General features: G+C 39.3%; 1 protein-coding gene across 1 annotated transcript in view; it reads right to left on the bottom strand.

The window, feature by feature from the left end:
- Window positions 1–18,658, bottom strand: part of PTEN (phosphatase and tensin homolog) — a gene marked incomplete at its 5' end in the record, with an annotated part of 48,984 nt that overhangs the window by 14,679 nt on the left and 15,647 nt on the right. Inside the window, 4 exons of the mRNA XM_062001694.1 lie at window positions 4,869–5,107; window positions 8,386–8,429; window positions 14,187–14,231; window positions 18,387–18,471. Coding sequence (XP_061857678.1) covers window positions 4,869–5,107; window positions 8,386–8,429; window positions 14,187–14,231; window positions 18,387–18,471 — 413 coding nt within the window. The remainder of the gene's footprint in view (window positions 1–4,868; window positions 5,108–8,385; window positions 8,430–14,186; window positions 14,232–18,386; window positions 18,472–18,658) is intronic.

The following is an 18,658-nucleotide window of genomic DNA, read 5'->3' as shown; positions in this document are numbered from 1 at the left end:
AAAGCAAGGGAGTGCTGCACTGCTTTCTACACCGCACAAACCCATCCATGCAGGGTTTTTAGTACAGTGACTCATGACAACACTCAGTGACTTCATTGTGGACCATCTAGGGCACCTTAAGGCGTAGTGAAGCCACAACCCACCTCCAAACTATTCCCAAAGCCAGTCTCTATATGTGTTTCCCTTTTCCCTAGAAACGCGGCTACATCTCTTCTACTAGTCCTGTAGCACATTTCAGAGGAAGCTGTTTGCACATATTATCTACCACCAGACAGTCCCCAGTACAGAAAAAACCAGGACTCGGGTTTTCCAGTTCCTTTAATATGTATTTCCAAACATGTATCTCAAGCAATCAGGCAAAGAATGCAGATGTTTCTATTTTTAAAAAAAACAAACACTTCACACACCCTGAGGGTCATGTAAAAGATGGTTCTCATGCTGCTGGGTTTTTTTGGGGTGGAGAGTGTCAGACATTAAGTAGAGGTGCTTTGAATATACTCTAACTAAACACCAATACGAGAACTGTGTTTCCGTAGTAGTTTAAGTCAAAAGATTCTAATTTTGTTTGCTAATATCACTGTACTCAAGACTGACTCAGCCTTTTCTTCCAAAATGTCCTTCTGAAATGTTTTCACAAAAACCAAATGTGGAAAGCTTTGCTAATATAGGCCCCATCGCCCAAACTGTTAAATGATGGGCTTCTCACTTAAATAACAACTGAAATAACACTTGCTTTGAGAACATATAAAACAACCTTTTTATTACAAATTTTAAATTAGCTTAAACTTCAAGTAAGAGAATAACTTTAAAGCTCTTATAGTTAATATTTTCAAGAAAAAAAATGATGAAAGAATTTAATTTCCTAGTAAATGCATTACATGTTTGTAACAACCCATACTGTATACTTGCAACAGTTTCAGTAAGTAAACTTCGATACTAAAAGTAAATGTGAAACTGAAATAAACGGGAGATAAGCAAAAGATTTTCATATGAGTCTATGTGCATTTCAGTCATAAATCCCAGAACACAGTACTTCTATAAACTGCTAGTTCTAATACTTGTTTGACATCACAACAGCCATAAGCTAAGAGTGGCCAGAGTACTTTTGATTTAGTAAGCATCTATTTTGCACACATGAAAAATTACTTTCTGCTATTATTTTTTCATGTAAGTTGATAATTACATTTCCTTACCACTTCAGCTGTTTCTAAATTACCCAAAAGACTTTTCCCTACAACACTTGTGCTATGACATTCTTATGTAGCCTTCTACACTGACTGTGTTTTAGGTTCAGATGTCATTTCAGTAGTTGTCAGACCCACTTAAGGGAGCTTTAAAGCTTGCTTTCCTGGGATCTGAGATTGCTGACTGAGAAGATCCCAGCCTCAGAGCAAACCACTGGTGATTTGCCAATGATAACAATCATAAAAAAATACACGTTGTAAGGAAAATGCACCCTTCTCCACTTGTAGCTTCTTCATGCTAGGACCGAAGGGAACAAAGTCACTCTTGCAGCTATATAAAGCGATATATGATCTCTAAGCAAAACCAGTTCTCAAACAACATGGCAGTTTTATCCCTCCAGTCAGAGATTTTTTTACTCCCCCGAGACATAGCCTTTACCCTGAGATCCTACAAACCAGCCATACTGAAGCAGAACAGAAAGTTCTTTATTTTCCAGAGGTCTGATTTCCAAGCACAACACCTTCATAACAAGCTAATATTCCAAAAGGTACAATCAACTCCCAACTTATTTTACTCAAGAACAAGGAACAGCGAAGCAGATTAAGTGTCTTCTCCTGGAGAAGCACCTATTACCATCATAATTTTTTCAATGGGCATCACATTAACCTCTTTAGTTGCTATGTCTCAGTTTCAAAGGGCACTGCTGAGCTCTGGAGATACCATAGAAATTGTCAGCTGTTGCTCCTGGTGGCTCTCTCAATATATCACAGGCAGTGTTATAAAGAAAAAACGTTTTTGGAAGTAATATTCCCACATTAATAATGTGTCCTAATGTGAAAGTAAAACTAAAGCTGCAGGCTCAGACCAGGCTTACAGCACTAGGTTTAGTAGAGGTTGATACCTGAGTATGCTGAACAAACAAGCATCACAACTGATCAGCTCTGACATGAGACATTGCATATCTACCCTGCTCAAAGAATTATTCTGAGACTTCCTCACACAAAACAACTGTTTTCAATTTCCTGTTCAGTTACACTATTAAAAGCTGTTCCTGAAACTCCGAGTGTGACAGTCAAAGAGTGCTCCTGAATGGATCACCTTCAGCTCACACACTTGTTCCCAGTTGATACCTATTTTTTCAGTCTAATTCTCACCATAAAACCCCTTAAAGCAGAAGCAGGAATAAAGGCCTTCTCCAGCTGAAGGAAGGTAAGCTGTCAGTCTTCATCAGCACACTAGTATTTCAGTGTCCATCTTAAGGAAAAAACAGGTGATAAAGCTAACCGTTTCAAACAGTGGAAGCAGCATCTTTTTTTAGAAGACTCTTTTGGGGTTTTATTTCTCTCCCAGCTCTAGAAACAGGCTGGACAATCACAGTTCTTTACCCAATTTCAGAAAACAGTTTCTCTCTCTTGTTTCAAAGAGAAAACAGAAGTCAGTCCTGTTCTCCTACAGCAGTGGTGACTAATACATACAATCATTTTTGCCAATGCTTTCTAATCTTCACCATTCCCTTCTGAAAAAACTAATCCCCCCTCAACGAGTCACAGAAATCAGGAGTCAGCTTACAGAGTAAAACCAAAACCCCAACATTTTTGGTCAGAGACTTCAACTCAGTTCTGCAATGTCTTATTCCCCACTACCTTTCCCAGGATGACAATAAATTAACACAATATCTGTCAGCCTCCCCTATAGCAACTCTCAATGATGCAAAGGCTTCTGTGAAGCTTCTTCTCCCAACAAGCACTTGGGGAAAAGGTTGTTCTCTTGACCAATTAGTCACACTTCCTCTTGCAACTAGACTCACACTTCCTGCCAGCACAGAGTAAGCCCTCTGCAGCACAAAATGGCAACAGTAATTTCAGCTATACTATTCTCAGTAGCTATGTACAAAGTGTGTACCCAATTAAAGCCAGTTTTACTTCATCATACAGGTTGGTCTGGCAACAAAGCAAAACAAAAAAGCATTTTATTGCCCCTAGGTGCAAACAGTTCTTTTGATGCCTCATTTACTTTTGAGTTCAGGAAGTCAGTCATGTAAAGGTATGGTGAAGCATCAAATCAGCACAGCACTTAACATGTTAACATTGAAATACAGGCCACAAAGGAAGAAAAAGCTCCCAAAACCAGAAGTGGAATACATGTTTATAAACACTAGTACAAGGATTATGTGAATCACATGCAGCCCACTTTCCACAAAGATAACCATGCTCAAGGGAAGCTGGAAAAAGAAAGTCAACTCTTCCAGAGCCATTGAAATAAAAACAAAGTTGCTGGTTCCAGACAGTAACCAGCTAATACAATGAAGGCTCTCATTATTCATGTTTATTAAGTTTTACGTTGCCTCCAACGTGCCAGAGGTACCACTGGGGTAGTACACTGGAACACCTGATTGACTTGACTCTCACTATACTAATTTGCAGACATGCTACCCTTTTTTTACAAAAGGGAAAATGAGGTACAACATGGTTGACTATCTATTTGCTAAGTTTTGCAGTTCTCATGATATTTTATCTGTCTCTTTAGTTAGGTTTTATCAGCAGGAGTAATCTGTACACTGTTTATACATCACACAGCCCATTCCTACTCGCTATCATGCATTCTAGACACAAGACACAAAGTTGTGATGGGAAACCTTGACACTGTCTCTGTTCTAGTACTACAACTACCTTCAACAGTAAATGAAATAACAGCTCCTTCAGCTAAGAAGTTATTTGCTCCTTCCAACACATTAACAGCCGAATTCCAAAATTCCTTGTCTGACACTCCTGCCCTCAAGAGCCTTCAAACAAAAAGCTCTGCTTATTAGAGGTCTACACACTGTGAAATCAATACGCAAATATTAGAGAAACACAGAGAGCTCTGTACTTGAGGAGGCTGAAAGTGGCCTGCTAGGTGGTCCCCCTGGGCTCTTCTATCAACATACACAAGGAAATGATGACGGATGAGTAGGGAAGCTTGCTGAAGTGACCTTGCAAGTCACATCTTATTGTATTTGGTCCAACAGACAGTTACTGAAAAGGTCTTAACAAAAAGCTCTTGTAGTCAAGAACAAAATTTCTCTGAAATCACATTCTCTCATTTCTCCTCAGAAGTACAAGAAGCTAAATGGCAGCACTTCAAGAAGCAGGCTCTGAGGTAGCCAAGGCAGTCTAGGCTTAGCTACCCTTTTATTGAAAAGGGACATCCAACAACCGACTCTTCCAGTATATTCTTCCAGTAGGGATATTCAACTATAACAGGCATTGTAATGAATATACATCTCAACAGTAACCATCAAAGTTAAGACAACCTGAAGAGATGAACAACTCATCCATTCAGGCAAAACAAATGAGAATAAGCCTCTTATTGCAGCTGAAAATGCTGAACAAGAAGAAAGCTCACTCATCAATCACCCACTTGTTGCAACACAGCAGAATGCTATTTAAAATAAACTGTCCAGATCTTCTTGAACAGGAGCTGGAAAAACTAGACTATTTTAGTGTTAACTAATTGCTAACGTTGCTTAGGAAACTTTTTCACTTAGAATAACATGATTGGATCAGTGCAGTTGAAGTTAAATCAAACCAGGTATCACAACTGGTGGAAAGTATTTCTTAAGTGGCTCAACTATTAAAAATTACCTCAAGCAGGAAAAGCATAAAGATTCAGGTAGGGGAACAGAAAACCAGAAAACAGCTCACCTTCTTGTCTCTGGTCCTTACTTCCCCATAGAAATCTAGGGCTTCTTGAGCCTTTAAAAACTTGCCTCGATGCAACAAATATGCACATATCATTACACCAGTTCGTCCCTTTCCAGCTTTACAATGGATTGCTGCAACATGATTGTCATCTTCACTTAGCCATTGGTCGAGATCTTCACAAAAAGGTTTGATAAGCTCTAGCTGTGGTGGGTTATGGTCTTCAAAAGGGTACTGTGCAACTGCAAAGAGAAGTAGTAATTTATCAAAAACTCAAACAGAAATTAAAGTAAGCTCAACTAGACAGCTCCATTTTGTGACAACCACACAAAAAATTAACTTTCTAAATAAAAACATCATCTTACATGGAGCCATGTAAATGGTTTTTATTCCAATATCAAATATGCAATACATTAAATACACATTGCAGACATTTCTCTAGTAATACATAAAAAAGTATCCTGCTACATGAAGAAACTACTTCAAAAGGCTATTGAAATGGGCGGCACAGACTCTACATCTTCCATCACTAATTTTCTGTAATTTAAGAGTGCACTGGCACAAAAAATAACCTTGTGAAAACCCATTACTCACTCCGCTGAGAGAAAACAGGGCAGGACTTCAGTCACTGATCAGACAGGAGTTTTGCTGAAAAAAATCTGAGTACAGTTGGGTCTACATTAAGAACAAACTCTCAGAATTTGCTAAAAAGGGTTTTTGAAAAAAAAAAACCACCCAACAATTTCCATACAAAAAAATGGTAACCAAAAAGTAAATTGCATGTAAGCCACATGCAAAACTTATGGGTTTTTGAAGTCAAACCACTGAATGAAGTTGTCCTTTTCTTTTCTAGATATACACATGCACAAAACTCTTTTTTCCATCTAGAAACAAAGAATTTTAAATCAGCATACAGGAAATAAAAGTAAGCTCAAGAGAGCAAAAAATAAGCAGTAAGCAGAGACAACCACCCAGACCCACATATCTAACACTTCAGATAAGATAACATAGGATGCCATGCTGACTGGCTGAATTAGAGAGCTGTACTAGTTTTATCAGCAGAACAGCACCCCAATTCTCAGTCAACAGAGATCTTATAAATGCAACTCTAGTTCACTTAAAAAATTCTCAGCTAGAAACACCATTTCCTTTTCTGGTCTAAAAATGAATACATTTCAATTTTTTGGCAAGTGTTTATATTAATTTCATAAATACTAGTCTCGTCACACATGCATGGCTCCTTTTGATGGATCCCCAAGGACTTAAAGAGCATAGACAAAGGATGAAGTTACGGAACTGCTGAATTACTGCAGCACAAGTCTGAAGCCTTTCAGAAGGATCTGCAAGGACAGTTTATTCATTTGTAGTACAAACCACCCACCTAATCTCCCAGAAGACCAAACACTGAAGCTCCATAAAGTGAACAATCTTTGCTAAAGCACTAGCAAAAGTTAACAAACATGAACATACACCAATAAATTCTTCCCTGCGGAAGATCCAAAGACTCCCCAAATGATAGTTTTATGTGATCTTACAGAGATGTCTCTCTTTGTGGCAAATGTAAACGAAAGGAGGAATTGATTTAGAAACCCCTATGTAAAGAAGTTGTTAGGAGATGCTGTGACTCTGTCTTTAAAACTTTGAGTCCATCTTAAACACATCCAGTAAAGTTCCTGTTAAAAGGAGAGACAAAGTAGTTGTGAATGAATAGCCTGAAAAATCCCAACCAGTAACAGCATGCTGAAGATGCTCTCCAAGATTTGGAATCAAGGGCAAACTTTGCAGTATTTTCTTCAAGCACGGAATGATATAGGTGCCTTGTGACGGTGCAGAGAGCATAAGAGTCAGAAAACAACCTCAGGAAACATTAAACTGCATAATCTTGAGCAAGCCTTCCATGGATTTTGATTTCTAACACTGGAGCATGCAGCACAGAGGACTCCTAGACATCGTAAGGGAAATCCCATAGCACATGAGTGCAAAAAAAAAATAAAAGCTTGTAGTAAAGCAGGAGGACAATTTCCAGCAGAAACTGCAAAGACTCTAGACAGAAAGCTAGTGTCCAAAAAAGATGAAGATCTTTCAATGTTTGGGCTTGAATTTCATGCAAGAACATCCAAATAAACAATAAATTACTATGGTGTTTCATGCTAAGTGTACTAGGAAGAAGTTTCCTTGGAAATGAATTCTCTTCAGAAGATTTTAGAGTAGAACTGTTGTTACTCTGCTAAGAGCAACCCTGAATCACAAATTAGGCTATCTAAGGATTTTCAACTTGGGGATGAAGAGAAAAAAGTGCAACCCGTAGCTCCCTCCAACAGTTGTCTTCCACAGAAAAATCATGAAAGGTCCTGTCACAAACAACATTTTGGACTGGGGACTGACAGCGAAGGGATCTGAGCACTCCCTTAATAAAAGCCATAAATTAAAGCAAGCGTATGCTTTGGATACAACAGAAGCATACCCTTTTCATTTACATCTTTTCTCCTCTTACCCAAAGTATTGCTCAAGCAGATCTTAACTCATTCAATATGTACAAGTAAGAAAAAAAAATTATCAGGACATTATCATTCAACATCAGACCAAAACAGAAGTGAAGATGATTTCAATGTCACAATTTCAGTCGTCCTATACTCAAACATTAAGGCATCTAATGACATTTTAGTCATGTTCTAAACACCCTCATTACAACTACAAGGATGGTTTAAAATAAAAGTTGAGCCCTTGCTATGATATAGTATTAGCCAGTAAGACCAAAAATTAATCTCCTACAATCATGTAGACACAAGCACTCCTTATTTACCCAGCCATTTTGAAGCACTACATGAAGAACTACAAGCTCTGCTACTCTGCACAAAGATGTTCCTCTGCACAAAGAACAAAGGTAAATCTGTATTTACTTATTATTTGGGGAGTTAATACTGACAAAACAAATATATCAGTTTCCACTCACAAAGGGTCTGATCAAAAGGAGCCCCTAAAAGTTTCAGAACTGCTTCTGGTAGCTTTGCACAGTGTCTAAGAACCAACTCAACTCAAGGAGGCATCATGTTGGAATTCAGTTTTTTTAAAGTTTTCTTAAGGCAATGGAAGGTTTGTTCCAGACCTTCAAAACATTGTTTGTTATGAGTGGTGGCAGTGGCTTAAATGTTTTCCATTTTTATTCTAAAGTGATGCTTCTGCCTAAGAAACAGACTTCTCCAATCTTCACATGTAAATTTTGCAGAAAGTTTGCACACCAAATTGAACAGAAACTTCTATATGACCCATTCTACAAAAATTTTGGCAACAGTAGACTTCCAATTACCTTATTTAATCTTGATCTAGTTAACTGTCAGGAATGTACTTTTTTTTTTGAAAGCATCAGGAATACAGCAAGTTTCTCCAATAGCTCAAAGCAATCTGACATGACTCCTTGTGCCTAAATCTCCTACATGACTATTTATCAACTCCTCCTTTATCCTTTCATTCAACAACACTGAAGTTTAAAGAGAACACATACTAGACAGTAAAAACGTACCTCTGCAGTTAAATTTGGCGGTGTCATAATGTCTTTCAGCACATCTAAAAAAGAACAATAGACAAGAGATCACCATGACAAGTCTGAGGCACTCCCAACATCTGTCACATCTTGGAACATACAGATCAACATCTGGGAAAACCATCACCTTTATGATTTAAAGCTACAGCTAGAGATTACATGAAGAAAAAGTGTTTCGTTGCAGATATATAAAGTTGTTCAATAAAATGAGTTAAATAAATATGACTTAAAAAAAATTCCTTACCTTATAGTAATTCTATATTATCAGTGCTTTTTAGTCAGTATGACTCTCAATGGAGCCATTCACACAAGTAATCAATACACTGTTGCTTTTCAACATTGTAGTATTAACAGCTCCAGCCATTCAAGCAGCTTTGCGCTCTCACACAAACATATGCGGAGCAGACTCCTGTGACCTTCATCCAACTGACTCTGAAGTCAACACACAAGTCAAGGTGCCTCAACAACAGGGGTGCTAGGAGTGGTGGGGCTTACACAGACATTTCAGGGACCCTTGGCTGATACAACCCAAGCAGGCTTTCTTCCTCCAACTACAGGATCACAGCCAGACCACTCACAGGCAACTGAAAGCACTGCTGGATACTACAATGGAGATGACTCATATCCAGTGGAGATTCTGCTCTCCAACTTGGCCTTTGTTCTTCAAATTAGGTGAACTAAAACAGCCACAATAGCCCCTCACAGACCCTGAAAAATGGCACAATTCTGAAGACTCTGGAGTTGCATCAGGATCTATCTCATCACTATTATAGAGACTCACTCCAGCTAGCTAGTATAGTAGCACAGCAAATCACGCTTTATTAGTCTTGCAGAATGACTTGCCTTGTGACCAAATCAGTAGCCAGATACAAACAATCCAATTAGTAGAGCTCCAATACAGCAAAAATGGCATGTGGTAAGGTAAGGGAACAAGCTAGACCAGAAGTTGGGGATCAGAGGAAAGAAGGCAAGAAATGGATGCCCTCTGTAATTTTTCTTGCTTTCTGCAGAAAATAATGATAAGCCCCCTACACAATGTAAGTGTAAATGCAGTTTGGAAAGGAAAACAAGAACAATTCCACCTTGAAACAACAGGATGACAGGTTGAAACACAAGGTTTGGGAGTCATTTCAACAGACAAAACACATCTAGATCTTCTGATTATAATCTATACTCTTCATAAGGTTTAAATACCCACACCAGTTTCATATGAACGTACCTTTCCTATTTAATAGATTTATTATGACTGCAGTCTTTGGAACCATATGGAGCTTACTCGACACTTTAAGACAAAAAAAAACCTTTTAGGCTTCTACTTCTATGACTATTGCACAAAACTAGAGCCTTGCATGTGCTTTACTGAGCTTTTTCAATGGCATTCACAAACTACAGAGGTAGGTCTGCTGGGCTTGCATACACACTCAGCACTTCCCTTTCTCTGAGTTCCAGAACTTTCTCATTTCTAGTCTTCTGCTAGTGAAAAAGTCTGGCAGTTTTTCCAGCTCTGATCATGTTGCTGACACTTCCTTTGGGTCAGAAGCGATATGGTGCAGGTTAATCTGGCAGATGGAACTCAAAAAAACATTATCTGCAGTCGAGTCTTTGAGAAGAAAGGTTAGACAGTGTGTGCATCCAAGGTAGAGTCATAACCAAGGTGGAGCAGTCATCTGCTACACTGGGCAATGCCTGTCCTCCTAGTTTTTTTAAAAAAATACCCAGTTCAAAGGGATAATAAGTGAAAAAGTATCAAGTAGAATACCATAAGGGGAAAAAAAAAGTTTTGTCGATACTGAGGATAGAAACTCAGCACAGAACACAACACAACCGTGACACACTTTGCATCTGTCGTGTCCCTTTAGAGGATACAGAGCTCCAGACACGGCTATACAAAAGATGCTCCTGTTTAATTACAACACACGTGTCAGAGATCCCACTGACACACACTTTGGGGGATGCTTCCAGTACTTCGCATTTTGAATGCATTTGTTTTTTTTTTAAAAACACTATCAGACCTGTAATACTGTCAGATCTCCAGATGAAACCTGAAATATTTTTTTTATTATTTTAGAGGTGGGGAGCAGGTTGGCATGGTTCTTGTAATCCTTCTTATAATTGAAGTGAGTTTAAGATTCTAAGATCTGCCAGACAGGCACATTCTGATCACAACGATCTCAGTGACAACAGGACTTGAGGCTACTGAAAAGCTGACAGTCTATGCCAAAACCCATCCCCATGGTCACGGAAATACAGACAGCATGCACATAAAACCCACATTATTCATCACAGCTCTTTCCTTTAACTACGTGGCTGTGAGATAGTTAAAAGAATTACACTGGTAAAGACATAGATTATTACAATAGGCAAGGTAACAATTTGGCAATACATGAAGTTAGAAGATGAATATGGAACAACGTATTAAAGAAGATTACTGAAGAAATAGCAAAGCATTAAAACACGTAAGAAAACCAACACAAATAAGAAGCAAAAGACTGCTCAAATCTTCAGCAAGGTTTCTGACGCTGTTTGCTGTAATATCGTCAGGAAGCTCAAGCAGTATGGCTGGATGAATGGACAGTGAGGTGGATCAAGAGATGGCTGAATGACAGAGCCCAGAGGGTGCTGATCAATGGCACAGAATCAAGTTGGAGGCCTGTGGCCAGTGGAGTTCCACAGGGATCAGTTCTGGGGCCAGTCTTGTTCAACATCTTCATCAACGACCTGGATGAGGGGACAGAGTGTACCCTCAGCATGTTGGCTGATGACACCAAACTGGGAGGACTGGCTGATTCCCCAGAAGGCTGTGTTGTCATTCAGTGGGATCTCAACTGGCTTGAGAATTGGGTAGAGAGGAACCTCATGAGGTTCAACAAGGACAAGTGCAGAGTCCTGCATCTGGGAAGGAACAACCTCATGCACCAGTACAGGCTTGGGATTGACCTGCTGGAGAGAGACCTGGGAGTCCTGATTGATAATACACTAAACATGAGCCAGCAACGTGCCCTCATAGCCAAGAAGGCCAATGGCATCCTGGGATGCATCAAGAAGAGTGTGGCCAGCAGGTCAAGGGAGGTTCTGCTCCCTCTCTACTCTGCCCTGGTGAGGCCTCATCTGGAGTCCTGTGTCCAGTTCTGGGCTCCTCAGCTCAAAAGGGACAGGGAAGTGCTGGAGAGAGTCTAGTGCAGGGCCACCAAGATGATCAGGGGGCTGGAACATCTTTCATACGAGGAAAGGCTGCAGGAACTGGGGCTATTCAATCTAGAAAAGACTGAGGGGAGGATCTTATTAATATCTAGAAATATCTAAATAGTGGGTGTCAGGAGGTGGGGACATCCCTTTTTTCTATTGTAGCTAGCAACAAGACAAGGGCTAATGGGATGAAGCTGGAACACAAAAAAGTTCCATTTAAATATAAGGAAAATCTATTTCACTGTGAGAGTGAGGGAGCCCTGGCACAGGCTGCCCAGAAGGGTTGTGGAGTCTCCTTCCTTGGAGGTCTTCAAGACCCACCTGGACATGTTCCTATGCAACCTGATGTAGGTTTACCTGCATCTGCAGGGAGGTTGGACTGGATGATCTCCAAAGGTACCTTCCAACCCCTACCATTCTATGATGATTTTAAAGAGATGTGGGTTCTGAGAAATACCTGAAGGCTTCAGTATCTTCTCATCTCATGATCAAACTGCAACAACTCATCTAATGGCACTTGGGTACTTAATATGTGTATACATTTTGCCTGCAAGAATACAAAGAGATAACCTGGCCTCTCTAGCCAGAGTCAGTTTAAGTTATGCTTTCCAAGCTTGCACTTGCATCTTCATTTGCAACTGATCCATGTTTTGGGGAAGCAGGAAATCCAACACACATTAAAAGTTTCTTTTATCCTGCAAAAGTTTTCATCCAAGGGTGAATATAGTAATTTGAGTAAGTTTCACTTTTAATTTTTTTGAAGTTAGTAACAAGGAAAATGGATGGTAGGTTCTTGCACCATAAACTGAACAGTTAATTTTTTTATCTGAAGACCCCAAAGACAAAAAACTTCGGCAAATCTGAACAAGTTCTTTCCACAGCTGAGAACACAAGTATCATCATCATAAATGACAAAAGTATTTGTCTCATCATAGCTCTTCTCACTTAAAAACTTTGAAGTTGTTCCTTTGTATGGTTGGGGGATTTCTTTTTGCTTTTTTCTAAAGGTTGCTAGCATGCAGCAAGATGGAAACTTTTCAAGTACCACCTCCAAGGCGCTACTTGCTAAGATGCACAGAAGCCTTACCGAACTCTTACTTTCTGACCAAGCCTAGAAGTTTACATATAGCAACCTACTGCTTTTACCTGCCACCTCTTGAGTCAACTTGAAATGTGCTCAGTATCTGAGGGCTCAGTAAACCCTATTAAGAATTCAAAGTGATACCAGAACCACAGTTCACAGGATCTGACAGCTCAACTCAGCACCAAGAAGCAAGAGAAAATTAAATTTTATCTGTCCTGTTTCTGCTTTGCTCCCCAACCAAGCAGGAGCTGTAAGGCGGCTTCAGAGGGGTCTAATAAAACTGTGGCAGTTGCATTTTACATGCCACAGATCTCTAGTGCTAAGATCCAGAAGACTTCAGAGAAAGATACTCAAAATTACCTCTTTAGTGAGCTACATCTACATGCAGAAGGAGCTATCAGCTATTCTAGGAAGCACTGTCCTTTCCACTCATCAGTGCCACCAAAATAGCATTTATTAAAAGGCTAACACTCTGGAGAGTTTCTAAACTGGCGAAACTAATTGTTACTGAATGGTATAAAATATTTTACTGCATATTTTATTTACGTATCTTTTTCTGTCCCATCCAAGCCGTGGTTTTACAGACAACTACAAGTGTACAATTTCTCAGCTTTTATTATCACTTTTCTCCAACACCAAAAAACAGAATTGCACAATCCTCCAAATAATTTAGGCATAATCTAATACTTATTTTAAATGACCAACAGATAATGAATTGCCTGGTTTTCCATACTACAGTAATTTCTGCATTAAATGCAGATAATTAGAAACATACTCAGAAAAAAAAGCCTTAGCAGTTCAGAGAATCACTAAATCTTAGACTTCTGGGGAAAAAAATGAGGCATAGGAAAACCATGACCTACTTTTAAACATCAAGTGACATCACCAAATCATTTATACTCATGAAAATAACTTATGATAACATATGAAGATGATCAAGGAACAACAACAAAATCCCTTCCATAACAAGAACAGCTTTCTGCATAACTAAATTTTCAAAAGAAAACATTACAATTGCAAAAGTGAGAAATCATCACATTACCAATTGCTGCAATATTTAAAAAAAAATAATAAACAAGGACAGTCAAGAAGACTGAGGAAGCAAACACAACACAGGTACCTATACGGTTCCATTAAAAAAAGAGAAAAATATTCTTTCGGCAATTTCTGCACTGCAGACATAAATACATTAACAGAAAGCCTGCTGTGAATTACTTTTCACTTTTTAATCACATGGAACAAGCTCCAGATGGGCTAGATGACAAGCCATTTTATAAGCATTCAAGTAATATTATAAGCATTCAAGTAATATGAATACATACCAACATTTCATTTAACCTCATTTGGCTCCACTAAATGAAGTAACAGTGCTCTTAATCAGGCTTAATTTTCTTAAGAAATGTGCAAAACATCTCCCGCTCTGCTTCAGTACAGCAACAAGCCACTTTCACTCATAAGCTATATTTAGAACTCATTATTTTGGAAAATACATCTATAAGAGCATACTTACAGATTGTATATCTTGTAATGGTTTTTATGCTTTGAATCCAAAAACCTTAAGTAGAAAAAAAAAGAAAGCAAGGCACATATTAATACACATTGCAATATTGTTGACCTTAATTTGCAGAACCATTAAAACACCATCCAGCATGGGCAGTTCTGCATTCCAAGTCCCAGCTGGTCCTGCAGTGCCTCAAAGTCAAGGAGGCCATGTGTTGCCAACCTCACTAATGCAAAATAATAGAGTTGCATGAATAAAACTACTTATACAATGGAAAACAGTATCTGACCTGCAACTGAAATATTTATTATATGGACCAATTTACACTGATTTCTAAGATATCTTCACATCAGTATAGGAAGCTGAGGAAGGATTGTTCAACTTTTAAAGCAGAAGGCATCAATTACAAAAAGTATCTGTAAACACTTCCAATTTAATCATCTACGCAAAATATTTTGCCACAGTGGTATTTCCAAAAAGAGCAGTCAAAATAACTTTTGCACTTCCTTTAAAACAGTCAGAATAATTTATTGCAATACCAGGTTTTTTTTAAATAGCTTATTTACCACTGATGTCTGAGGACTGCATCTGATGATATTCTTTGTTCAGAAAGGAGGAAGACCACTAGTTTTTCACACCCATTTCATTTTCATGCTCACTTGTAAGAAAAACTTCCTATACAAGTCTGAGAGCCAAACTGCAAACATGAATCATCAAAAATTGCCATGATTATATATGATGTGTCATCTGGCAATGTTCAAGAAGAAATAACATACAAATGTTTATACTTATCATCAACAGTGTGTATCTGCACATCAGCCAGACGAAATTTAATTAGCCATGACAGAACACGCTGTGCAAATGGCAAAGAAACACTAGCTGCTGAAATCCTGGAAAGCTCAAGCAAAAACAAGCTCTGGTTATCAGTTATAATATTCCAGAAGAACCTAGAAGAACTCTGTGATTAAACTGATGCATTAAAATAAGAACAGATGTGAATGCTCTTTCTGTAGTATTGACTGTGAGATTCCAATTTCATCAGCAAAAATATTGCACAACTCCTACAGGCTTCCCCTCCAAGAGATTAAGGAAGATTGTGGATATGGTGATTAGTTTCAGGAGATGTCCTCACTTGCTGAAAACACACTGGAGAGCAAGTAGAGTTGACTCTGCTTCTGCCAGTAAGACCCACAAAGCCCAGTATAAGCTTCTATGTATGTATTTTTTAAAGGACAAAATTCCATCCAAAAGCTCTCAAAATATCAGTCACAGGAGACAACCAGCAGTCCAGGTTGTACTTATCACACAGTATTAGCGTTAATTTTGTCAGGATTCCAGATTCTCAGAAAAAGCCCACTGGTTTATCCTGGCTCAATATAAATTTCCTCTATGTACCAAACATGTTTAATTTCTGCATAAAAGAGTCTTGGAAAAAAAAATCCACAATAAAGAAATAACAGGAAGCAATAAGGACCTGCTGACAGTAGCACACAGAATGCTGCATGATCCCATTTTGTGCATTATTCTCTTTTAAAAATAGGAGGTAAACAAATACAACTCTACTTGAGCATCCAGTTCCCTACTAACATATATATTATATCTCTCTATCTTCATTAATTACACTTTTACGTAATTACTCCTTTTGATGAGCTTTATGGACAAGTTAGTATATCTATAAAAATAAATATGGTGTCATGGTTTAGCAAGGAGCAGCTTTTGTTTGTAACAGGGGGAACAGGTTGCAGTGAAGACCCAGTAAAGAGTTTTTGGACTCGCCCCCGGCTTCTGGGTTCAGACCCACCTCCGGCCCGGCTGGGCCAATCTGGCGCCTCTGCCATCACTATTTAGGGATGGGAATTTGAAGTGCTGGCAGGAGGTGTAAGAGTGATACAAGATGGAGGCGACCACATGGACCCCACAGTTAGAGGAGGAAGGAAGGAAAGAAGCACTAGACCAGAGACCCCTCTTCAAGCTGTAGCGGGAATGCAGCTGTACTCCTGCAACTCATGGACAGCCATGACAGGACTGAGAGCCACCAGCAGCTCTGTGTGAGTGCACTCGGACGGGCGAGGGACTGTGTGAGGAGGCGGCCATGGCACAGGCCGTGCTGGAGCCTGCGTGCCGTACAGCAGCCCCACACGAGAGGCAGAGAGGAGCTGCAGCCTTTGGGATAAATGCACGTCAGAGCAGCCCGTGCAGGGCTGCCGTGTGAGGTACCCCATGGACTTGCGGGGAGGACTGGTGCAGAGTCCACCTGCCCTGAGGAGAGACAAATGGCAGAAGCCATTAGGAATAGACTGACTGAAACCCCCACTCCCTGCCCCTCTGGGCCATTCAGGTGGGCATGAGATAAAAACACCAGGATCAGGGCTCTGAGCCCAGGAAGAGGGGAGGTGTGGTACGAAGGTGGTCTTAAAGGGCTGGTCGGACTCTTCATTGTTGTACTACTCCATGTTTTATTTTGGTTATGTTTGGGGTTTTAAGGTTATGTTTTAGTCAATGTTGCATTAAATTATTTTCTGTTTTCTTCCCCATGCCAAGTAGCCTGGTCTGTTTTGTCCTGAACATTAAGTGGCAATTAAGCTCTCCCTGCCCTTTAGCAATCCTCAGATCTTTGGTACTTGAGGCTAATCGTGGTCTTTTGTTCCCCGATGGGCCTAAACCAGGACGTATGGTCATTCAGATGCAACATTCACATTAACTTAAGGAAAAGATGGTTCTGACTGCTGGTAAAGAAAGATGACTAGGTAAATCTGAGTTTGTTGGATAGCCCTTAACTGTCCCAAAAGGACAGCAAAAGCTTTTTCTTTTGTGCAAGTAATGATACAATTAGAAAATACAACTTCACACCTCTGTTAACAATTCTAGCAGAGACATAGAGACTCTTGCAAGGGTACTTACAGATTGCTATGCTGAACCTCACCAGTAAAACCCAGCTCTGGAACAGCTATTTCTCACTACCACATAACAGAACAAGGTTATTTCTGCAAGCCTGGTCAGCTCCAGGCTCTGACATTTTCAGTCCTATTTGTGGATAGTGAGCTTCTTCATGACACAAATATGCAAAAACCAAAATCCCCTCAAACCCCTCTGAAGCTAACTGCAGCTGCGCAGGGATGTCACTGCCTCCAGGTGACTGAATCGCAGTTGAGGGTACATGTGGGAACCGAGGGGATGTCTCATGTCTGTACCAACCTGGATGCAAACAACTTCTAGTGTCATTCAAAACAGTGCTAATTCTGCCCATTGATGATTATGATAAATTTTCTGTGGCATCTCACACCTGGAAGCAGCCCCTTCTTGCCCAGATGCACCTACCTCCAATTTCACAGCATAAATATGCTCCTTACTGCATTATCCCTTGATTCCCAAATATCAAGTCTCTTCAAGAGCTACTGAACTTAGGACCTCAAATACCAAATATCTCAGAAGCATCACGTATGGCTTAAAAAAAAAAATCATAACTTACGATCTTAAAAACACTAACATTTGGCAGCTTCTGACAAGTACTTAATTGTTAATGCAACCTCACACTACATTCTCCAGGTAGGGTGTTAACTAAATAAATTACAAGGATGCTCCTGAAACACTAAGTACACCTTCAACAGTTGTATCCAGCATTTCAGAGTAGATAATTTTCTGTTATGTTAAAAATGACAGCCTTTAGGTTTGGGTTTTTTAACAAAACGTGCAAGCATCACCAGTCATAATGAATTTTAGCCAATTTTTCTCCTTGTCCACAATCACTGAACATAGTCAGATACAAAAGCCTTAACTAAAGTCACCTGTATTTACTGCTTTAAATCAAAATTAACTGATCAAACACTTAATTTATCAATTGAAAAAAAAAGGATAACGGAAAACATTCTGAAATGCCAGCAGCAATCTGAGGAAACCCAACACCATTAATAGAGGCATGGCTGGTCTTGTCCTAAAAGCAAAGAACCTCCTTTGACTTCAGCAAATTGTGTTGGAGTGAATTTTTCACACTAAAAAGTAGACTACATGCATTTTACACATCAACCCAGAGCAGCACCCTGACCTAAAACTCCTCAAATTATAATTTTTGTCATTTGCAACATTTTTCAGGAAAGCTAGTAACACAACATCTATGAGATGGAAAAAGTTGACATGAGTCAAGAACACACGTCTTCCTTAGAGTAAAAATAAGTGCAAAATAAGTTAAGGAAAAGAAGAATAAAGGCTTACCTTACTACATCATCAATGTTGTTCCTGTATACTCCTTCAAGCCGCTCTGCAGGAAACCCCATAGCAATTATGTTTGGATAAATATCTGAATATATATGTTATGGAAACTTTTGTAAAGAATGTGAAATCCCTTCAACAGCATTAAACAGATATTAATCAAATGTTTTCCTGTATCCATCTCAGCAACAACTTTGACTAACTCTCATATGCAACAATGAAGTTGTATATATACAGTAACAAGAAAAAAGCCAAGAAAAAGGTTAGTAGTGGGG

The sequence above is a fragment of the Colius striatus genome, chromosome 8, assembly GCF_028858725.1.
Source record: "Colius striatus isolate bColStr4 chromosome 8, bColStr4.1.hap1, whole genome shotgun sequence".
In the NCBI taxonomy this organism is placed as follows: domain Eukaryota; kingdom Metazoa; phylum Chordata; class Aves; order Coliiformes; family Coliidae; genus Colius; species Colius striatus.
This window is presented reverse-complemented; position numbering and strand designations above follow the sequence as displayed.